Raw genomic sequence first — 24,853 nt, forward strand, 5'->3', positions numbered from 1 at the left:
CTTCCTATCCTGTTCCATTAATCTATTTATTTTTGTCCCAGTACCATACTGTTTTTATTACTACAGCTTTGTAAAATAATTTGAAATTTGGAATTCTGGTACCTCTAGTTTTGTTTTTCTTTTTCAAGACTGCTTTGGCTATTCGGGGCCTACTGAGGTTCCATACAAATTTTAGGATTATTTGTTCTGTGAAAAATGCTGTTGGTTCCTTATCTTTTAAGTGAAGTTAATCACTATCTCTTTGTATCCCACAAATTGAAGTAAGGATAAAACTTAAAGAATATGAGTGATTTTGAAAAGTTTAAAATGGGCTGCACAAGGTATTATTATAAGGTACTGTGTATTAGCTAAATGCTTTTAATAATTCTCCCCCTTTTAAGGTTGATTTTGAAAAAGTTTTTGAAATAAGGTAGTATTACTTAGCTGTAGAATGGTTCCTAGAAGTGGACAGCAGGGGAATCAGCTGAGTAGGAAGTTTTCAGACCTGAGCCAAGAGACATCTTAAGTCTTAAGAGGGTAATTTTTTTTAAAAGATTTTATTTATTTATTTGACAGAGATAGAGATAGCCAGCGAGAGAGGGAACACAAGCAGGGTAGTGGGAGAAGAAGCAGGCTCATAGCAGAGGAGCCCGATGCGGGGCTCGATCCCTTAACACCGGGACCACACCCTGAGCCGAAGGCAGATACTTAACTGCTGTGCCACCCAGGCGCCCCTTAAGAGGGTAATTTTTAACAAAATCTAGAGGTTTCTGGCAGCTGCAGAAAAATTGGCTTCTGATCGCTAAGTGTTTCAAGCACACAATTGGAGAGACCTATAAAAGAGGCAACTGCTTCCTAAAGGAATAAAACCTGCGTGGGGAAGATTAAGGGTAAGGAGAATGACAACCTGTTATGTTCTCTAGAAACCAAGCAGGGTGTTTGTTATTTAACTGTCAAAGCTTGCTCCAAAACTCTTTTGAGTAAGATCCTCTTTGAAACAAAAACAGGAGACACATTTGTTCCTTATGGGAAGACAAATTTTATAACTTACAGAAATGAAAGAAAAGGGGTAGATGTTAGAGAAAGTGGGCTATAAAAGGCTACCAAGAAGCAGAATGAACACGTGGTGAAATCTGCAAGTTCTCAGTGCAAAGTACTCAAAATATTACTTAGGCCTTCAGCTCTTAAGCATTAGCTATACATGGGTGAGTGTTCAAGAGAGCAAAATATGGCAGCTTGTCCCTTCTGTTTGGATGTGACTATGTCATTCAAATATGTACGGTTCTTTTAATAATTTTAAACACAGTTTACAGCTGTTATGCTCATGACCCTTCTGGCTGTTGTTGACTAATTTCATAAACTTTATTTTTAGTCATGAAAATATTTATATAATTGTATGAGGGTGAAAAATTATAAAAATTGCCTCACAGTTTCTTCTACTTAATAATTCAGCACACATACACTATAACCACATCAAACATACTAACATGAATATAGCCTCAATGTCTATAAACTCTGACTTCATGAAGATTGAACTAAAGGAGACTCTGAGACATTCCATGAAGTTTACTTTTTGTTTCATAAATATGAAGTCAAAAATAGAACTCTAAATAAATAAAATATTAACAAAGAGATTATTATAAATCATAGAATTTGAGGTTTATTAGAAAGCATTGTTTAAGAAGTGATTTATCCTAACCATAAAAAACATAATCCAAGAGATAAGTCTATTCAGTCTTGTATAAGTTAAATGTCCCAGAAGTAGACAAGTAAGGTTTGAAAGAGAATTCGGGAAATAACTTTATACAGTACACTATTGTAAAAGTGAAAACCAATCTTCATACAGCAGGCTATAAAATCGCTGAATGTTTCTCCTGTTCCCAATGCATTCTATCTTAAATTATACAAAAAAAATTAAGAATCAGTAGCAAATGCATCATATTTTAGATGTGTTTTATTCACAGCTTAAATTTACACTGATGTCATAAGAAGTCCTAAGTAGCAAACATGTTATGAGAGAGCTATGCAAGAAATTCTAAGATAACTGCCCCCCATTACCTATGCCTTTGTATAATCTCCTCCTCAAGTATAAATTGAAATTATAAATACAAGACAGCACTCCCATGATTATGTTCCATTATATGGCAAAACAAAGATTATTCTGGGCAGGCCTGATCATATCAAGTGAGCCCTTTAAAAGCAGTTTCTCCAGCTGGTTGTAGAAGAGGTCAGATATACCAAGTACCAGAAGCATCGAATGCCTTATTGCTGGCTTAAAGATGGAGAGGACCACATGAGAAGGAATGCGAGGGGCCTGTAGCAGCTTAGAGTGATCGCTGATGGACAGCAAGAAAACAGAGACCTCAGTAGTAGTCACAAGGGACTGGATTTTGCCAACAATATGAACAAGCTTGAAAGTAGATTTTCCCCCCCAGAGCATCTAGATGAGAACACCGCCTGGGTAATGCCGAGTCCAGCCTTGTCTACCCTGAGCAGAGAACCTAGCCATGCAGGTATTTTGACCTACAGAATGGCGAGCTAAAAAATAAGTTTGTGGTAATTTCATTATAGGGCAATAGAAAACGAATACAATAGCTAAGTGCAAATTTTGAAAAGGCCCCCCACAAGACAATTCACCACTATTCATTCCAATTTGTTGTTTTCAACATTTATATGAACTGTGGTATTTGCATTTTTGTAGTCACAGATCTGCAATCATTGTTAAAAATTATAAATACAACTCAAACCATTCTTAGTCCTGCAGTTTCAGGGACTGAAACCAGCTTTGACTTCTAAAATTTACAGTGCCTTCGGGGGCATCAGCCTTAATCCATTTTTCATGTTCACTTGCTTGATTCATGAACCCTGAAACACAAAATTGTATAAAGTTATATCTTCATTGACAAGAGCAATATTGGACTACATAGATCCTAACAATATATCTCTGAAACTGAAAAATACTTCGGAACGGCAAAAATCTTAGAAAAGATAGTCTGAGTTGGGAGAGTTGCAAAGAGGTCACCTGGGCTTATTCCCTCCTTTCATTTTCTCAGGACAACTAAAAGGGAAACTACTCTTTTTTTAAGTTTTTGTTTTTATTTGGTATGCAGGTTTTACAGAGGTTTACTTGAGTACAACTGACAAACTACAAGTGCTTAACATATGCAATACAGTAAGTTTTGACCTTTGTAAAACTCTGAAACCATCTCTTCCATCAAAATAATGAATAGATCCATCACTCCTACAGGCTGCCTCGTGCTCCTTTGTCTTCTCTTCCTCCTGCCCCTTCTCTGCTTGTCACCTCCAGACAGTCGCCCCAATACCCCAATCACTGATCTACTTTGTGTCAGTACAGATTACTTGCATTTTCTAAAATGTTAACGAACGGAATCAAACAATATATAATTTATTTTTTTACATCTAGGTGCTTTCACTCAGCATAATCATTTTGAGGTTCATTCACACTGTGGCAGGTGTCAGGTAGTTTCCTGACACACATACTGATTAGTACTTTGCTGAATGCTCATGGGCACCCTGTGCAGCTCCCTCCTCTCTGGAATTCTCTCTTGTGAAATCTAGCAGTCCTGGTCTCCCCAGATGCTTAGTCTCTTCCTTGTCAGGAGTCTGTTGGGCTCTGTCTACATTACTCCTTCCTGCCCTGCAGCCTGGAAACTCCTTCCAGGTAATATGCTGTAGCAGGCATAGAGCTCACCTGGTGTTATTCCCCATCTCTCTTCTAGTTCTATGTTTTTTTCTTTTAATCGGGATAACTAAAGTGTTACACCTCCTCTAAAGCTCCATTGCCATTCTGGATTTGAGAGACCAGTCAAATCTGAACTGAAGAGAGTTGTGAATACACTGTCTCAGTTCCTTTATATACATTTTCTTTGATGAATCCAAGCACACAAATCAGGCAACAATTATTTTCTTTAGTATAGTTTTTTCCTTTGTTAGTACCACGTGATGTTCCTAGCTGATGAAAAGTTGCTTGTACCATCCAAACTTTGTGTCAAGTGCTTCTTTGATACAAATTATTCTCTGAGTTCTTGCTTCCCTTTCATCTATCTATGTTTTAGAGTTCATTGTATCTTTCAATTATCCAATGACTTCCTCTAGTTTTTCCTTCTACTTTTCTTGCCATATTTCAATGCCATCAATACTCTACTTTTCAGTAAACTAGTTAAAATCTCATTCCTATTGGTAAATCCCTGTGTCAGAAATGTTATTAAAAAAAAAAAACACACACAACCCTCCAAAACCCCAAAAAACAAACAAACAAAAAAAACCCAGCCCAGGTCCAAATGGTGTCACTTAGACAGAATTCCCAAACAGGTGCTTAATACAAAATCTAATTGCAGTTTCAAATTCCCCCAGAAATGTATTCTTAGCTGGTCAGTCAGGAATTTTTCAGTCAGTGCCAATGAGTCTGCCAGAGGGCCCTCTCCATCCCAGAGGAAGATGAGGTCATTTGAATGATAAGACCCCCTTTTTTTTCCCCCTAGAAAGGGCCTAGTGCAGAACAATCCTTTTCTTCTGCTAATAACTTTCTAGTCCCCATCCTCCTCTTAAAAAACCTTCCATTTTATACAACTCCTTGGTATTCCTCTCTGCTTGCTAGGTGAGGTGCCGCCCAATTCCTGAATCATTTAATAAAGCCAATTAGATCTTCAAATTTACCTGGTTGAATTTTGTTATTTCATGGGAGCTTCTCTTTTTCCTCTAATTCTTCATTAGGAAGAATTATTAAGGAGTTCAGCTTTGTCAACTTAAATGGTCTTCTTTTTGTGCCTGTGCATTTGGTAGGTCACAATTTTGACGTACCTGTACCCAACAGTTTTTCTATAACACAGAATTTTTTCTAGTAATTCAAATAAATGTAGAGTAAAGAATAGGAAATCCTGAACATTGGTTGCTCTAACTTTATTATTTTTTCACACTATTTGGCATCAATAACCAAGCATCAACAACAGTAAGGTTTTCCCAACTATCTAAGATTTTTTCCTTAATATATTTATTCATTGCCTCCCCAGTCATGCTTTTCTTGCTTATGGAAAAGAAGCCAATCTACTCATTTCCTTTTGCAGCAGTAGAGGCTACTGTAGGGAAGGAAGACCTTCCCCTGCCCTAGGGCTCTTCTAGCTGGACTTAGAATCAAACTGACATGAGAAAGATTTACAGGAGAAAATCTAATAGGTGTACATGTGAGAAATCCACACAAACATGAAATCCCAAAGACAATGAAGCAACAGGAAGCTTATATAATCTAAGGAGAGGGGTAGGGCCTGAGAATACAAAGGGGAGAAGGCCATTAGCAAGAAGGTGAAAAGAGATGTTCTGAAAAACAAAAGTTGCCCTATTATGCAGATAAGTTTCTTAGGTAAAGGGGAGTCTCTGTTAATAGCTCTCTTGGTGGCACAGGCTCTCCTTTCAATGTAAATTTAGACAACTGAGGAGGAGGCAGACAGCTTTTCCTGCATCTGCTGGGTTTTGATTACTTTTAACTTGAAATCTTTATCCCAAAGTGGCCCATCTTGGGGCAGCCTGCCCTTGGCCCTCATACTGCACATACTACTACTGCTACTAACAAAATGAACACAGTCTAGAGATAATACTCAAAAAGCAAGACAGTTTATACAATTCCATTTAGGTTGCTTGAAAATACCTTTCCCTATCTTGCCTATAAGTAATTTACTGAAAGTTCTTCCTACTTTGGTTGGCCTGAATTTGTGGAGAGTTTACTCTAATTTGTAAAGTTTATAAATTCCTTCCTACAAAAATCTTGCAACACATATTGGAACTTGCAGTTGCAGAAAACATATTCCTTATTTAATTCCCTTTGCCAGGGATAGTCAATGTTTTATTGGCCAAAAATGGGAAAGGACTACCCTATCCCTGTGTAGTTTGGCTTCCATTAAGTGGGAGGAAAAGTTTCTTTTCAGGACATGGTTTTGGGTGTTTTAAAAAAATATTTATTTATTTGAGAGAGAGAGAGAGTACGAGTGGGATGGGCAGAGGAAGAGAGAGAGAGAATCTGAAGCAGACTCAGTGCTGAGTGCAGAGCCTGATGTGGGGCTTGATCTCAGGACCCTGAGATCACAACCTGAGCTGAAACCAAGAGTCGGATGCTTAATCGACTGTGCCACCCAGGCACCCCTCACAACATGTTTTTAAACTCCAGTGTTTGCTCTCCAAATCTGCCCTGTCCAAGTCTAACCAAATATAGGAATCTCTAAGTTCTTTTATGTATTTCCCCCCCAAATACCTAGTTGAGAAGCATTAATCATTATTTAACCCCAAATATACTTGATCTAATCAGCAGTAGCTGTGGACAAAGAAAGGGCTCTAAGAAGTAATTTTCAGAATTTAATTCTCTGGTTTAAAAACAGGCTTAAAATGCTTCTTGACTAAGGTGAGCTTCTCCTTTCCCCTCCCTTTCTCTGAGCCTCCACCTCCCTCTCCCAACGCTGTAACAGACTTTATTAACATTTGATTCAGAAAGATAATTCTGGTCCTGCCTTATTAGCAGCAGATTTAACTTCAATGATTCATAGCTGGAGGATTCCCTCTTTTACATTATAAACACTACTGACCACCCACTATGGGAAGCACCATGCTAAAGTAGTTTATATCTTTACATTCAAAAGATGTACAAAGACATGCTAATATCCTCAAAAAGTTTACCAACTGGCTAGGAAAGTAAATCATGCATTTAATGAAACATGAAAATTACTCTGAAATTTTATTATTTCTAATGGATATATTTCACAAATAAAACCTCTAACCACACATAATTCTATAACCAAACATTTTAATGTTGTCAACATTCAGTAACTGTTTACAGTCGGCCCTTGACAAAAATGCAACCCAGGCACCTTAACAAGTTATTACCGACAAGAAAATATATTTGAGCTAGTTTTAATGGTTCCCATCACTTACAGTTTCCCTCAATTACCTGGAATAATAACAAAGTCAACAGTACTCTAGGTTTTGAGCAAGCAGCCAATCTGTTTTGTCCAAGAAATATTCTCAGAAAGGCTGTTTGTTCCTCAAATCTTTTGTTTAATCCTATCCACTGTATTTTTCATCTCAGACATTCTAGTTTCCACTTCCAGAAATCCAATGTTGGTCTTTTAAAATCTTTCATGTCTTTATCTTTAGTTAACTTTATTCTATATTCTAACAGGTGGAATACAGTTATAACACTTTTATCTTCTTTCTCTGCTAATTCGGCCATCTGTATCTGTTCTGGGTGTGTTTCAACTGATATTCCCTTTATTATGGGTTATATTTTCTTGCCTTTTTGCATGTCTGATAATCTTTGGATGCCAGACATTGTAAATTTTATTTTTTGGGGTGCTGGATAATTTTGTAAATCTTGAGCTTGGTTCAGGGATGCGGTTAAGTTACTTGGAAATCTTGAGCTTGGTTCAGGGATGCAGTTAAGTTACATGGAAACAGTTTAAGCCTTTTATCTCTTGCTTTTGTGATCTGTTAGGCAGTTCTAGAGGAATGTTCAGTCTAGGGATAATTGTTTCTAACAACTTAGTGTTCTACCCAATGCCCCATAAGTTACGGTTTTTTCCAGTCTGGCAGGTGGCACAGGCATTGTTCTCGCGCTGGTGTGAACACAAGGTTCTTTTCCGTCTGGTACTCTGTTCTAGGAACTCTCACTGTCTTGGTCTGTCTGGACCCTCATCATGGTCTCCTCAACTCTGGGAGTCTGCTGGGCTCCACAATGGTTCCCTCTCTCTGTGTACTACAGTTTAGAGATTCTCTCGAGGTAGCAAGCAGGGGCTCATTTTCTTTATTTCCCATCTCTCAGAGATCACTTTTCTCTCATTGCCTGATGTATAATGTCTTAGAAATTGTTTATTCATGTATTTTTTCTGTTTACAAAATTTTGTTGTTGTTTTACATAAAAGGGTAAATCAGTCCATTTTATTCCACTTCTTGACAGGAAGCCTCCATTGTTTCTTTCTTCTGTTTCTCCCTCTCCTCATGACTGTCTCCTCTCTCATTCCCTCTCTTATGCTAACTTCTTATTTTGAAATAATAAAGACTCATAATAAGTTGTAAAAATAGTACACAGGGGTCCTGCGTACCCATTAACCCAGTTCTCCCAATGGTCACACAATCATAGTGCATCATCAAAACCAGGTAATTGGTTGGCAAAGTACCATTAATTAGACTACAGACCTTACCCAGATTTCATCTTTTTTGCATACACTCACTTTTTTGTGTATACTGTTATGACATTTTATCACATGTACAGATTTATAACCTCATTATAATCAAGATATAGAACTGTTCTATCACCACAAAGCAAGTCCTTTGTGTCTCTTTATAGTTTTATCTTCCCTCTTCTTCCCTAACCTTTGGCAACCACTTGTCTATTCTCAATTTTTATAATACTGTCACTCCAAAAATGTTATATAAATGGAATCATACAGTGTATAACATTTTGAGACTGGCTTTTTTCACTCGGCATGCCATCCAAGTTTATTTATTTGACAGAGAGAGAGAGCACAAGCAGGGGGTGCAGCAGGCAGAGGGAGAGGGTGAAGCAGGCTCCCCATGGAGCAAAAGGCCTTGCATGGGGCTCAGTCACAGGACCGTGGGATCATAACCTGAGCCAAAGGCAGACACTTAACTGACTGAACAACCCAGGCACACCTAGATCATTCCTTTTTATTGTTGAATAGTATTCCATTATATAGTCATACTACAGAGTGTATAACCATTTACTGATAGAAGGGTATTTTCATCATTTCCACCTTCGGGTATTACAAAAAAAGCTATAAACACTTGTGTACAGGTTTTTATGTGAACTTTAAGTTTCATTTCTCCAAGACAAATGCCCAGAAGTATAACTGCTAGGTCATATGGTAGTTTTATGTTCAGCTTTTTAGCAAACTGTCAGACTGAATTTTAGAGTGGCTGTATCATTTTACATTCCAAACAGCAATGTAGGAGAGATCCAATCTCTCCACATCCTTGCCAGCATTTGGTATTATCAGTATTTTTAATTTTACCCATTCTAATAGGTAGTATCTCATTCTGGTTTTAATTTACACTTCACTAAAGGCTAGTGATGTTGAACATTTTTGTGTTTTTATTTGCCACTGTATATATCTTCTATGCTTGCATTGTTTCTTAAATCTTTTATGGGTACAAATCATTTTTTCCTCATTTCTGGGAAGAGGTCATTCAGGGTAAGATTTGGCTACGGTTCAGTATTTCTTAAATGAACAAAATAAACATGAAAACAAAACCAAACAAAATCCCCAGGCATTACAAACAGAATTCATATGCTCTAAGATTAGGGCCTGCTTTTATGGCCTAACAGCTAAGAATGACTTTTACATTTTTAAAGGGTTATTAAAAAACAAAACCAAAAAAGAATATGTAACAGAAACAATATGTAGAATGCAAAGCCTAACATATTTACTATCTAGCCTTACAGGTAATGTTTGCAGATGAAAAGAAAAAAACTTGGTCTTTTTTGGTAAACATTAACAAAGTTGATGTCTAATTATCTATGACATTACCAGTATCTTACACTTTGAAAAATGATGGGGAAACAAAAACACATTAAAAGCACAAACAGTCTGAATGCAGTTTTTCCACATTAGCTCCCTGTCAAAGTATTTTTAAGCAGACAGCCATAAGCCTATAGCATTCTTCATTCTCTTACTGAATTTCTTCCATGTCATCTGAAAGCACATTTACATAACTGACAAATCCATGTGCTATAAGCTTGGAGAAAACTCAAACTTCAGTGTGCTCTAAGAAAAGAATTAATTCTATGAGTCATATCAAAAACTAGGTTTTTTTTTTTCCCCACTTGGAGGGGAAACACTGCCACTAGATCTTAAAAGTGGCATTCTGTGGGCTTAGTCCCATTTCAACCTCTTTTCCAACCCATGCACCGGTTTTCTATTATAACTCACAATACCATTAAATGTATAACTCTCTGGCCTAAAAACAAGCTGAGAATTCCTTTTGACTTGGTGGTCTAATCCCAAATGAATTTTTTTTTTTTAAAGATTTTATTTATTTATTCGACAGAGATAGAGACAGCCAGCGAGAGAGGGAACACAAGCAGGGGGAGTGGGAGAGGAAGAGGCAGGCTCATAGCAGAGACGCCTGATGTGGGACTCGATCCCATAACGCCGGGATCACGCCCTGAGCCGAAGGCAGACGCTTAACCGCTATGCCACCCAGGCGCCTCCAAATGAATTCATTTTTTATACGCTTTACATTTCCAGTTTGAAAATAAAGAGAACCCAGTAGTATCACCTTCGCTACTAAGCAGACAAGGACAAACATCATTTGGCTGGCAACATCCTTTATCTCTAATATTCTCTAAACATCTAAACTGGGGGCTTTAAGACAAAAGGATTTTGTACCGCATGCAGTTCTGGGCTCACAGAATGTCTCCATATACCACAGTGAAGTTTCATATCTAAATTGATGAACCAAGACTAAAACCTCATAGAGAAGTCAATTTCTTCCAAGAAATATGTTACCTAAGCCACTCACCACTCATTAAATTTGCCATAAATGGATAGAGCACAAAACTTGGAATCAAGAATCTTATAAGGATAAAAAAATGCACTCCAAAGAATACATGCTGTACACAGCTTTTAAAGTACACAAATGGGGGTGCCTGGGTGGCTCAGGCGTTAAGCATCTGCCTTCGGCTCAGGACGTGATCCCAGCGTTCTGGGATTGAGCCCGACATCGACGTCGGGCTCCCTGCTCAGCGGGAAGCCTGCTTCTCCCTCTCTCACTCCCCCTGCTTGTGTTCCCTCTCTCGCTGCCGTTCTGTCAAATAAATAAAATATTTTAAAATAAATAAATAAATGAATGAATGAATAAAGTACACAAATGTTTCAGCCTGAGAGTCCCAGGCTTTCTTTTGACCTCAGAATAGCAATACTTGTAAATCACTTTAAGAATTGTACAATGTACAGTTATTAGTGACAGTAACAGCGTAGGAAACCATGAAACAGGAAATCAAATAAAATTACAAGGCCGACACATCAAACCCTGTGGGAAGCCTGAGCCCTAGGGACTAATTTTTACTGGCATCGTTTCTTGCAGAAATCATGCATAAGTCATGTTACAGATACAATCCAGACTTCTTAGCAGTGAGGGTATTTCTGTTTCTATGCCTCATAGGCTCTGTAAGGAAGGCCCAGATGAGCTGAGCTCAGCTGCCTATAATAACAACTCTCATATAAAGCTGCTCATTATTTCCAAAACTGGGTTTCATGTTGGAAATCTCTCCAGAAAAAGCAATCTGCCCTGATTTTCTAGGCCTCTTAAATTATTCCATCCATTTGATAAATAAGGTCTGTGGCCTTCTGGGCACCAGTTTTAGAATTAAAATGAAATATGAAAGCTTCTATAAACGCAGTCATTTGTTCATACAGCTCTCTCCAAAGGGACTGCTCTGTTTTTATCTGAGGTCCCTCTGCACAATGACTCTAATGGATTTAACCTAATATGAGAGACAATCTATAGATACAACTGGGATTAATAGTATGTCATGTGGTACTCTACAAAAAAATTCTGCTGATCAGTACCTAGATTCTTATGCTGTGGGCAGGAAATAAACTTCATTCTGCAACTTGGGCCTTCCTGGTTTAGGCAGAAGGGAGGGGCTAGAGTATAAGACATAATAACATAACATACAAAACCAATTAAATACTCTGAGGAGCCTCATAATAACTAATGAAGTAAAGCATCTATCTTCCTCTTGGCATCCATTTATCTATTTCTTCAACCAAAATTTGTTGAAGGCTTATGTATTTGTTTGTTGAGTTTAAGACAGATTACTGTGGAGTCCAGGCCACTGACCTCTTTCTCCTACATTACTGCAGTAACCTGCTAATTAGCTTTTCCTTCACTCACCATTGTCCTTTCCAATCTTTCTCCACTCGACATCCAGTGATATTTGTAATGCAAGATTTGGTTGTATAAACCTAGATGAAAATCTTTTGGTACCTTGCAATGCACTTAGTATAAAATCCAAATCAGCCCCTATATGATCTGACCCCTCCCAAAGTCTCCAGCCTTCCTTAATGCCACTTTCCCCTACTCTCTGTACTCTAGCTATACTGCACTTCTCTCACTTCTTCAAACTTAATGCTAGTCTAATTTAGATGTGTCACATACATGCTTTCACTGTACCATGTACCTACATTTAATACATTTATTCCACTTTATTATGTTTACTGCCTTACTAGGATAGCTTCTCAGATGACAGAGAGACCTTTTGTTCCTAGTTTCTAGCAGGGTCTGGCTCAAAAATCAATAAAAGTTTTTTGAGTAACTGACTGACCAGATAAAGGAAAATACAGAAGACAGGAGAAGGAGCCAGGCAAAGGAAAGAATGATGTTTGTTTTTAAATATATTACACTCAAGGTGGTACTGGTTCAGTGGAATAAGAATGGACAAGAAAAAAGAGATCAGGTCTGCAGATACTGATTTTATCTAAGGACTAGTAAGTGCTCTTAAATGATTTAATGAGGTCTTTTTTTAATGGCTGAAGTGTTGAAAATAGGGTTCTAAAACTGAATTAAAACTAAATCTAAATTTCAGGAAAACACGTGATTCTATGAGTAACAATACAAAATGACAAACTAACTTTAATTTCTAATTCAAAAATTCTTAATATATGTAAAATAATTTGATTATGTTATCATTCAGAACATTATTAAACAAATTTATATTATTGCTGTAGATTACGGGGACCAAAAAAGGTAACTCTATTGTCTCCTTACTAAAATCAAGAGATTAGATCACAAGAAGTTGATTCTTACTACATTTAATACAGTTAAATTTTCATCAAATTTTCACTATGTCACTAAAAGTCTACCCATTAGGCACTGAGTTAGATCTGAGGGTGGGTGTACAGGTCTTATCTTTATTACTTGTTATGCTTTTTGTTAAGATTCTATGATTTTTAACAAAATAGTTTTTAAACTTTTATGACATATAAAATGAATAAAGGCATACCTTGCTTTATTACATTTTGCTTTATTGTACTTTGTAGACATTGCATTTTTCACAAACTGAAGGTCTGTGGCAATGCTGTACTAAGCAAATCTACTGGCACCTTCTTTCCAACAGCATTTGCTTTGTGTCTATGTATCACATTTGGTAATTCATTATTATTACACATGTTATGGTGATCTCTGATCAGTGGTCTTTGATGTTACTAACGTGACTGTTTTGAAGCACCAAAATGGCACCCATACAAGATTGCAAACTTAATTGATAAATGCGTGTGTCCTGACTGCTCCATGGACTGGCCAGTCCCCCATCTCCCTCTCCTAAGGCCTCCCTATTTTCTGAGATGCAACAATATTGTGCCAACAACATTAGGCCAATTAATAATCCTACAATAGTCTCTAAGTGTTTAAGTGAAAGGAAGAGTCACCCATCTCTCACTTTAAATCAAAAGCTAAAAACGATTAAGCTTAGTGAGGAAGCCTTGTTCAAAGCCAAGACAGGCTGAAAGCTAGGTGTCTTGTGCCAAATGGTTAGCCAAGTTGTGAATGCAAAAGAAAAGTTCTTGAAGGAAAATTGAAAGTATGACTCCAGTGAACATACAAATGATAAGAAAGTGAAACAGCCTTATTACTGACATGGAGAAAGTTTTAATGGTCTGGACAGAAGATCAAACCAGCCACAACAATCCCTTAAGCCAAAGCCTAATCCAGAACAAGGCCTTAACACTCTTCAATTCTATGAAGGCTGAGGTAAGAAAGCTGAAAGAAAAAGGTCTGATGCTAGCAGACGCTGGTTCATGAGGTTTAAGGAAAGAAGCTGTCTCTGTAACATAAGAGTGCAGGGTGAAGCACAAAGGGCTACTGTAAAAGCTGCAGCAAATTATCAGATCTAGTTAAGATCATTAATGAAGGGAACTACACTAAACAACTGATTTTCAATGTATACTAACAGCCTTATACTGAAGGAAGATGCCACCTAGGAATTTCATATCTAGAGAGGAGAAGTCAATGCCTGGCTTCAGAACTTCAAAGGACAGGCTGACTCTCCTGGTAGAGGCTAACACAGCTGGTGACTTCAAGTTGAAGCCAATGCTCATTTACCATTCTAAAAATCCTAGGACTCTTAAAATTATGACAAACCGACTCTGTCTGTGCTCAATCAATGGAACAACAAAACCTGGATGATAGCCCATCTGTTTACAATATGGTTTACTAAATATTTTAAGTCCACTGTTGAGACCTATTGTTCAGAAAAAAAGATTCCTTTCAAAATATGACTGCTCATTGACAATGCCGTGGTCACCCAAAAGCTCTGATGGAGATAGATGTACAATAAGATTAATGTTCTCATGCCTGCTAACACAATATCCATTCTGCAGCATATGGATCAAGGAGTCATTTCAACTTTCTAGTCTAATTGTTTAAGAAATACATATCATAAAGCTATAGCTGCCATAGAAAGTGATTTCTCTGATGGATCTGGGCAAAGTAAACTAAAAACCTTCTGAAAAGGATTAAACATCCTAGCTGCCATTAAGAACATTTACGATTCATGGAAAGAGTTAAAATATCAACATTAGCAGGAGTGAGGAAGAAGTTGATTCATGGATGACTTTGAGGGGTTCAAGACTTCAGTGGAGGAAGTAAATGCAAATGGAAAGAGGAAAAGAACTAGAAGTAGAGTCTGAAGCTGTGACTGAATTGCTGCAATCTCAAGAGAAAATTTTAATGGATGAAGAGTTCCTTTTTATGGATAAACACATAAAGTGGTTTCTCGGGATGGAATCCATTCCTGGTGCAGATGCTGTGAAGATTGTTGGAATGACAACAAAGAATTTAGAATATTACATAAACTTACTTGATAAAGCAGAGGCAGAGTTTGAGAGGATTGATGCTAATTCTGAAAGATCTATTGTGTGTAAAATGCTATCAAACAGCATCATGTGTTACAGAGAAATCATTTGTGAAAGGAAGAATCAATGCTGCAAACTTCACTATTGTTTTATTTTAAGAAATTGCCATGGCCACCCCAACCTTCCACCTTCAGCAACCACTACCCTTATCAGTCACCAGCCATCAACATCAAGGCAAAAAGATCATGACTCACTGAAAGCTCAGATGATGGTTAGCGTTTCATTTGTGTTTTTATTTTTTTAGCAATAAAGCATTTTTAATTAAGGTATCTGCATTGTTTTTTTAGACACAGTGCTATTGCACACTTTAACAGACTACAGTTTAGTATAAACGTAGCTTTTATATGCACTGGGAAACCGAAAATATTCATTTGAATTGCTTTATTGCAGTGGTGTGGAACTGAATGCACAAGATCTCTGAGGTATGCCTGTATTTAAAACTGAAACTGATCTCATGAAGACACTGCACTGCCACCACCACCACACACTTTTTCAATGTCCTTCTCAATGCCATTTTGGTAAGATTTGAAGGAAAACTTCACCAGCATTAATTCCCCCCTCTTTTTTTTTTTTTTTTTTTTGTACTGTGTACATGTATTTACTATGTATATGTATACAATAAATATCTTAAAAAGTAGTATCAGCCATCAATGCAGCCAGAGGTCATCAGAAAAAATATGCAAAAACCATTCACATTTCTGGGACTGAGAATTTGTTGTATTAAAAGAGCAAGTTTATAATGTGTATAATACCAAAATAAATTTGTGTTTATTCCAATCATACAAAGTTACCTTTGAATCTTGCACTATATATATTTAGATGATTTTTAAGGCCAAGAGTAAGAAAGCAGCTGTACCAGAAAAAAAATTATGGTCTTAAAAAATTTTTAATTGCGGTAAAAAATGCATAAAACTTACCATCTCAATCATTTTTTTAGCTTACAGTTCAGTAGTGTTAAGTATACTCACATTGTTGTACAACAGATCTCCAGGACTTTTTCATCTTGCAAAACTGAAATGCTATACTCATTGAACAACTCCCCATTTCCCCCCTTCCCCTACTTTCTGTTTCTCTGAATCTGACTACTTTAGATATCACATAGAAGAGGAATCACACAGTATTTGTCTTTTTGTAACTGGCTTATTCTACTTAGCATGATGCCCTCAAGGTTCACGCATGTTGAATCATGTGACAAGATTTCTTTCCTTTTTAAGGCTAAATAATATTCTACTGTATGTATATACCACATCTCACTTATCCATTCATCCATCAATAGACATTTGGGTTGCTTTTATCTTTTGGCTACTGTGAGTAATGCTGCTGTGAACATGGGTGTGCAAAACATCTCCTGGAGATAGAAAATTTTTTAAATTGACATCCAATGACATCTTAGTGAGTGTTTCAAACTAAATGCCTATATTGTGCTACTTACTGATAAGCAGTTGGAAGAAAGGAGTGTCAAACACCAAAATGTGACAATGGAAAGGAATAAAAGAGCAAAACTGCAGTTAACTATACCATATTTCTACTTATGTATGGAAGATGACTATTCATCTTATATAGTAAAATGCAGCACCCTTACCAGTAATTATGACACCATCATCTTTATGAACTTCAGTCATTTCTTGAACATGGACTTCTGAGTTTACATCAACCTCTTTCCCTGATAACTGTAAATGAGCTTGAAGAGAAGATGCGACCTTGACAAGAATAGAGCCTATAATAAATTTTAAAAAGTTTATTAATGCAAGGAAATCAAAAGTACCAGGAGCTATTTGAAAAATGATTGAAAGGGTAGCACTGCTCCTAGAACACTGTCTTTACTCCTTAGCACACTTTATTTACCCCCAAATGCGGGGTACCTGGGGTGGCTCAGTCGGTTAAGCATCTGCCTTCAGCTCATGTCATGATCTCAAGGTCCTGGAATTGAGCCCCACATCAGGTTCCCTGCTCAGCTGGGAGTCTGATTCTCCCTCTCCCTCTGACCGTACCCCTGATTATGCTCACTTTCTCTCTCTGTCTCTCTCTCTAATGAATAAATGATCTTTTAAAAAATATTTATAAACAGCAGTGTCTTTTCCTTACTTCCAAGGCATTCACAGTAACTTCTGTCAAGGGCATGAGGCATTAGAATATTATGAACTTCTTTTGCCAATAGCCCTAGTCAGCTTATCCAATATCAGAAAAGTGAGTAGTATACAATACGTGTAGCTTGTAGACAATATTTACCATTAATTGAGCATTTACTGAAAGCAAGACAGCTTAATTAGATAATCTCTTTTAATCTACATATCAACTTTATGAAGTATTATTATAATCCCAATTTTAAAATGAGAACTTGCTCAAGTTCCCACTAGCACTAGTATTAGAACCTAGCTTCACTTCAGTGACAACAGTGCCCATGCTCTTAACCACTGTGGTATTTCACACGCTGCACCATCATATTATAGGACTTGTGATTTCACTGATCACTACGACACAACTAGAATCCTAAGCTTTTGTGCTTTCAGTTGTACTCTGTGTGTGCTGGGGAGGGAGGGGTGGTGGTGGGAAATAAGAATAATAAAAAAAGAGAACATTTGCATTTCAACTGACTAATGTTTCTTTTCAATGGATTATAGTCTTTTGGGTACCTGAGACAAGGCATTCAAGTTTATTTCCACTACAATCTTGTAGTAATTTAAACTTCTAAAGGAGGAAGAAAAAGTACTGTTAGCTAACATATAATTTTCCAAAACAACTACGTAGGTTGCAGTGCGAACTCACCAACACACTCCTGTTTCAGAAGTTTTTCTTTCTTTGTTTCTCAGATATCAAATAAAGTAAGAAGCCCCAGCCACAGAACATTAAGCCCATTTCCTCTGTGGACAAAGGTGGTCAGGATGACTTTCATTGTGAATGTTGTAAAGATTCCTTTTAAAATGCACTTATTTATGGGTCATTGTTTGTCTTTTAGTTTGGTTAACATCAGCCTAAATTTCCCTAATTTTTTATCCTCTCTGCCTTCCTACCTGGAGCTAGAAAGTCTGGGGTAAAATTGATAAACTCTCATAATTACCCCTCAAAAAGGGTGGGGGGGAAACAAAGCATATCACTACAACTGGGTTATTTTATTTATAAAACAAACTGTTTTTCAGGTTTTAAATGTAAACTACTAACAGGAGTTTCCCTATAACAACAGATATAAGGGACTCAGGGAAAAAAATCTGGAAAATTTCAGAATGAATAGAAGATGCAAGGTTTTCTACCAAACATACTTTAAAAAGTAGAAAAAAATAGATTTAAAAACTTTTCTGTAGGACTTTTTATCTCTAAATATATCAAATGTGGTAATTTTATGAATACTTTTCTGTTCTAAAATGAAAAAGGGATGCCAAATCTGTGAGAACTTTATTTTTTATTTTTTAAATTTTTTTAAAGATTTTATTTATTTATTTGACAGAGACAGAGACAGCCAGTGAGAGAGGGAACACAAGCAGGGAGAGTGGGGGAGGAAGCAGGCTCACAGCAGAGGAGCCTGATGTGGGGCTCCATCCCATAACGCCGGGATCACGCCCTGAGCCGAAGGCAGACGCTTAACCGCTGTGCCACCCAGGCACCCCCAAATCTGTGAGAACTTTAAAAACGTTAAGCAATGCAACTACTTCTATCCTCATCCCTCTCCACATCCTTAAAAAACAAGTCATCACTACCAAAACTCCATTACTGTCTGTGAAAGAAGAATTCTCATGACTTGAAAACTTTCCCAAATGTCCTATCTTTAACTACTTTTTTTAGAAAGGAGAGCTCTTGTTACGTCTTCAACCTCTTTCACTTCATAAACTATTTTCATGGTTACGGACATCAATACCATTTTTTAAATTAAAAAGTGAACTAATACTAACTGTACCATTTATTGAAGGCATACTATATTAAGATCATTGGTTTCATCAAGGACAAATTTTAAATGGAAGAGTCATTACTCAGATGCAGGTCTGACTCTTAAGTCTAAACAGTCTTTTTGAAAGAATTAATAAGGTTAGCTCACAGGAAGAGAGAAAACAAGCATGCACCATTCTTTTTCACATGGTGAAATGGAGAATATCTAAGAGACTCAAGTGGTTGGCTCCCAAACCCTACAGCAAGGCAGGCGCAGAGCTGGAAAGATTCTAGATGCCTTTAGTAACCATTAAGAAACAGAATCCTGAAAAATTTTCCATTACTCTTTTAAAAAGTTACTGTTTCTAAGTGTAGTTAGAATTAAAAGACCTGGAGTAAGACAGAAATTTTTGTTTCCAGTGATCTTAAAGCTTCATGACAGTACCCAAATTTTAAACTTAATTGACTCTTTCAACATCATATGCTATTTCAATAGGTTACTGGAATAACATCCCAAATAATGCTCAAAAATATTTTAAGTGGATGAAGATTAACAATGTTTTTGTTTGTTTTATTTTACTTTTTTTGTCCCTCCATACAAAACAGGAAATAACTTTCATATAAGAGTTATTTATTTAAAACTTTGTTTGTACTCTGTTACTAGTTATAGTAAATTAATAATGGTTTACATTTTTTCTCTTAGGGCCTTCATAATAAGAGAATGCATTATATGACTTTTATGGCACTTACAAAATACCCTGAATGGCATTACTGAAGCTCTTAGGAATTCAGTGAGAACACAATATCATCCTATTTTAAAAGAAAAAAATGTAAGCTTGAGAAATCAAATCATATCTGTGTGTCAGCAAAAAAACTTCTGTTTTAGGCCTCTGTGTTTGTAGTTTTATTTTGACACTCTGACAAGAGAGCCTTGTTGGACAAAAAGTATTAAACCAACATGACCAAGAAATTGCTAACAGCAGGAACAACTGGTTTCTGTAAGGAAGTATTTTCCTTGTTATGCATATATATAGCCTTATTCTGGCCAATATGCAAGATATTTTAGATTTTATTTAAAAAAATTTTTTTGGAAAGATTTTATTTATTTATTTGACAGAGAGAGACAGCGAGAGAGGGAACACAAGCAAGGGGAGTGTGAGAGGGAGAAGTGGGCTTCCCGCCGAGCAGGGAGCCCAATTCGGGGCTCAATCCCAGGACCCTGGGTTCATGACCTGAGCAGAAGGCAGACGCTTAATGGGTGAGCCACCCAAGTGCCCTATTTAAAAATTATTTTAACCAGAGCTACATTTCTTAACTTTCTGCATCCAGGTCACTTCAGCCCCAATGGCCAAGCTACTCCAAGTATCCAAGCCACATGCCAACCATGTATACACAGACATATATTCAGTTTTCATATGAGTAAAAAGTGTATTAGTTTTAATGAAATACTTGAATTCTTAGAATAATAGACATAAGATTATATAAAGAGACACATCATAATAACACTTAATACTTCAAGATTAATTAAGTCAACCACCACTTTAGAGGACCTTCCTGATGATACCTTTATTTCAGGATCACACATTGCAAAGAATTACTCTAGAGTGATGGGTCAAGAAGGTTCTACTACAGGATGGTAGAAGAGCTTCCAAAAGAATGTATGGGGCATTTTCCTCCAAAGAATATTCTATTTCAGACATAAAAACTAAAATGAAAAACCCAAACACTAACACTAAATAACTCCACAGTAACAGTCAATATATTGTAACATTTTTGTTTGTACTACAAAGGGAACTATAGTCTTCACACCCAATATGAGGCTCAAACTCACAAACCCAAGATCAAGAGTTACATGCTCCATCAACTGAGCCAGCCAGGCGCCCCTCTGGTCAGTCTTTATTTTTAAAAAGATTTTATTTATTCATTTGAGAGAGAGAGAGAGAGAACATGAGGCGGGAAAAGTGTAGCAGAGGGAGAGGGATTCCCCACTGAGCAGGGAGCCCGATGCAGGCTCTGTCCCCGAGATCATGACCTGAGCTGAAGGCAGTTACTCAACCAACTGAGCCACCCAGGCACTCCCCACCTGCCCCCTGACCCCCGCAATCAGTCCTTAAATCAAGTTCTACCAGAAGAAATTTTCTTGAACTCACGACATCAGTATAGATTAAATAATCTGACCATCTGTTTCCTGGATGTTACATAAACCTTGTGTACACCATATATCAAAATAAAATATTCCACTTGGCTAACCTTCATGTGACTTCAATTCCACTTTCCCTAGTTGGCTGACATAAACATCTATTGCACCCAGATGAGTTGAGGCCTTTAGACATCCAGAGGATGAATCTAGGAAAAAAGAAAAACCGTAAGTATAATCATTGTAGTAACTGAAATGATAAACTTGAAATAAACTCCACTTAAGCAGTAGGATAAGGCACTAAGAGTCTTGCAAGGTTTTGTATTTTCCTCATACTTATGCCATCTTTCACTTTAAAATGAAAACAGAATCAGAAACTTACAAATCTATACCTAGATAACAAAAAATCCCTATGTCTATAGTAACAAAGTCCCTATGTCTATAGTATATAGTAATCAATATAACTTATTAATAATCATGCTTACTCTGCAACCTAATATATAGGAAGGACAGTACACAAGCAGTGGATCCTTGACAGCCAAGACTATCAAGCACCATTGATATATTTAGTTTATTATCAACTTTCAATACTTACTAAAGAATTTTGTCTCATGTAAAGACACATAGTAGTAGCAAAGTTAACAAAAATCAAAACTTTTTATATTTTCTCCTTTTAGCAAATTTGCTAGTGCTAAAAAATTACTGCTAATAGTGAAAGCTTATTCTAGATAAGATTTTGTTGCATTTCTTAAACAGAAAAGAAGAAAAAGGGAGTCACTTAAAGAATGGGTGAAGCTTGTTTATATCTAAATATTTCTTTTCAAAGTTCTGGAATTGAACAGATATCTTTCAGTCAGGAGAAGAAAATCATAATTAACTAAAGTGGTGCTGATTTGAAACTCAAATCTCTGTCATCATTGGCCCTAGTTTTCGAAAAATCAACATTTCAAGTTCAAGGGAAAGCTGACCAAGTTAGAGATAAAGAAGTAAGAGAATGATGTTGAAGAGTCAGCACTAAGAAGCTTCTTGCTCCTCATAGCAACTGAACCTCTACTTTAATATTCTGTCTGACTGTCCTGGGAAGGCCAAAGCATATTTTTTTTAGAAAGGCCTCTTAAAAAGTGTAAAAGTGTATTTTATCAGGAACTTTACTACTTCGAAGTGGAACCAAATTAGGGAGTGTGGTGAAAATAATGCCAAAAATTATATTAAACTTTTAATAAAACGTGAAAAAAAACACATTTGTATACTAGACATTTTTCTTCAAATTTTTACATGACCCCAAACAAAGCAACTTGGGAATAAACTGGTTAAAATCTGACCCCAAGAAAATTCATAATAATTATGTGTAATCTATACTGAAAAATGACCTTTATTGGACCTATTTTATTTAATTCTTAAGTTCAAAAGTAAACATTGATGCTGGGAAATTAAGCGATTAGTGATAAATGACAGAATAGTTGGGCAAACATGAATATCTCTCTCCTCAGTTACCAACAGAAACTCCTTTTAAATAACCTCTTAATGAATCCTAAAAGAAGCCAAGTAAAAATATATTATGATTTTAAAAAATGTGGACTACACAATGTGTGTATTATCCCATGTTGAACAAAATAAAATATTTGAAACATTAGTTTGATTTCTTGCTTTCTCTAGGGGGAAAAAAACCACAAGATTTTCATGAGGCTAATGTAACAGTACTTTTCACTTCTCCCCCCAAGCCAATGGGAAATAAGAGCTAAAAAATTTTATCACAAACCACTGAATAATTACATGCTCATATTATCAGTCTTGAGCTCTGATAATGGTCCATCCCTTAGAGACTACCAAAAAAAAAAAAAATTAAAACTCAAGACATGTTTTCAAAAGAGAAAGCAAAAGTGGTATTTGAAAAGCTATGTAGCAAAACAAATACTAATTTTCTTTTGTTTTATGTAATACAAATGACTGGAACTAAAAATTATCAAGAGTCAAATTAAGACTTCCTCTACAAAATTTCATTTGTTTGGAAATTCACATAATGGAGAAATTCTATAGCTCTCAGAAGAAGCCTTAAGGGAAATATGCATTAGACAGCAATTAAGAAGTGAACAGAAATTATTAGTCCAGCTAGTGTTTGCAGTAAGTGGACTCTCACAGAGAGCTTTCTATCATCACAATTTTGGACAAGGATCTGGTTGTTCTCACAGAGACCACTGTGTTTTCCTGGAAAATTATATATACAATAGGGAAAAACTGATGTTAACTACTAGCTAATCACTACATACAATCAAAACCCCCAGATATTTGTAATATACATTTAGCTAATAGCAGAGAATAACAACTACTTGAAAGGCTAAAATTGCAAACTTACAGATAAAGGGAGAATTCTTTTAAATCAGTCAAACATGTTCAGAAAGTTCTTCTGATTTTTTACCATTTCACTTCATGTTTCAACATGTGGATACTAAGGAACAGCAACACAAAAGATATTTCTTCATTTCTGCAACTTGATTCCTACACTTCCAAAGCTACGCTAATTGCAAGAACAAGGAACAAATTTCACATACAGGATGTAAAGGATTTGCAAAGGCAGAATTGTAAGGTCATTTTAAGTAAAGTGTTCTAAGTATCCTGCCTAGGTATTCTGTATTAGGGAGGGAGCATTAGGAAGCTGGGCTTCCGAGGGACACACTAAGGCAAACCACCCACCTTCTGCTCCAAACATGAAGATATTCTTTTTTTAAAGCTAAAATTACCAGTACATGGCTTCTGGCAGTGCCTTCCAAAAGAGGCAACATAGGGCAGAGAAAGTAAAGTTAGGTGAGCAACTCTATTAGCACTCCAATCCTGTTATTTACTACCAAACTTTGCTTTCTACTGTTGACTCATTTTATTTTTAAAGATATTTATTTGAGAGAGAGAGAGAGCATGCTCACAAGTGGCAGGAGGGGCAGAGGTAGAGAATCTTTAAGCAGACTCCACACTGAGGGCAGAGTCCAGTGGGGGCCTCTAATGCGTGACACATGTGATCATGACCTGAGCCAAAACCGAGTCAGATACCCAACTGACTGAGCCACCCAGATGCCCCTGTTGACTCATTTTAAATGGATGATCTGGTATTCCAGAAAAAAGACACTATTTTTTAAAATATGAGTCCAAGGAAAATCATGGTTTTGATATATACAATCAAATTTTTTATAGCGCTTCAGTTTCTAAGAGAGCTTACTGTTACAGAAATTAGGAAGAACAGGGTTTGGGGAGGTAGATTATAATGTGTATACAAAATCCAAATGACTGATGAGATTAGATAAGAACTTGATCAATTGTATTACCTAAACTCCTTTTTTACCTGAATTATAAATATTCTTCTTAATGAAAGAATCATGGGAAAAATACTGTCTATTTTCCTGAAATCAGACAGAATAATACCTAAATTATCTCAAGTCTCCTAACATTCTAAACTTGATAATATTATATAACTTTTCTCAACACCCATTCCAATATTTTGAAGCCTCTGCTATTCTAGTAAATTTCCTTCTCAGGTTCCTACAAATCACTTTTTATTTCTTTGTTAACTAATTTGCTTTTACTAATCTCAATTCCTCAAAATTCAAGTTACTCAGTAGACTTTAATTAGGTTATCATGATTTGTAGAGTAGCCTTCAACTTTCTCCAGCAAACCTTTTATGAAAAACAAGCCAAGCAATTAAGAAACTTAAAATAAGCATTGCACTTGTCACCTTTGGCATTAAGGCATCATATCCAAAATTTCACCAGACTCATGACAACAATGGTTTTTAGGCTCTACAGCAGGGATGGCCAAACTATAGCCCCCCTCCTGTTTTTATTAATGAAGTTTTATTGGAACATAGACACATCCATTTGTTTGTGTATTGTCAATGACTGCTTTGTGTTAAAATGAGAGAGTTGCATAGTACAGACAGACCAATTGGCCCACAGA

General features: G+C 36.5%; 1 protein-coding gene across 5 annotated transcripts in view; it reads right to left on the reverse strand.

The window, feature by feature from the left end:
- FAM185A (family with sequence similarity 185 member A) overlaps window positions 1-24,853 on the reverse strand; it is a 144,529-nt gene that overhangs the window by 84,327 nt on the left and 35,349 nt on the right. For 4 of the 5 annotated variants that reach the window (XR_004627306.1, XR_004627304.1, XM_034666913.1 and 1 more), the window contains exons 6-7: window positions 21,024-21,119; window positions 16,498-16,632 (exon numbers count right to left, since the gene is read on the reverse strand). Coding sequence is in view for 3 of the 5 variants with exons in the window: in XM_034666913.1 (XP_034522804.1) it covers window positions 16,498-16,632; window positions 21,024-21,119 (231 nt within the window). In the remaining 2 variants the exon portion in view is untranslated. Of the gene's footprint in view, window positions 1-1,616; window positions 2,845-16,497; window positions 16,633-21,023; window positions 21,120-24,853 lie in introns of those variants that run through there. The other variant, XM_002919669.4, reaches the window with a different exon arrangement.

The sequence above is a fragment of the Ailuropoda melanoleuca genome, chromosome 1 (assembly GCF_002007445.2).
Source record: "Ailuropoda melanoleuca isolate Jingjing chromosome 1, ASM200744v2, whole genome shotgun sequence".
Taxonomy (NCBI): Eukaryota; Metazoa; Chordata; class Mammalia; order Carnivora; family Ursidae; genus Ailuropoda; species Ailuropoda melanoleuca.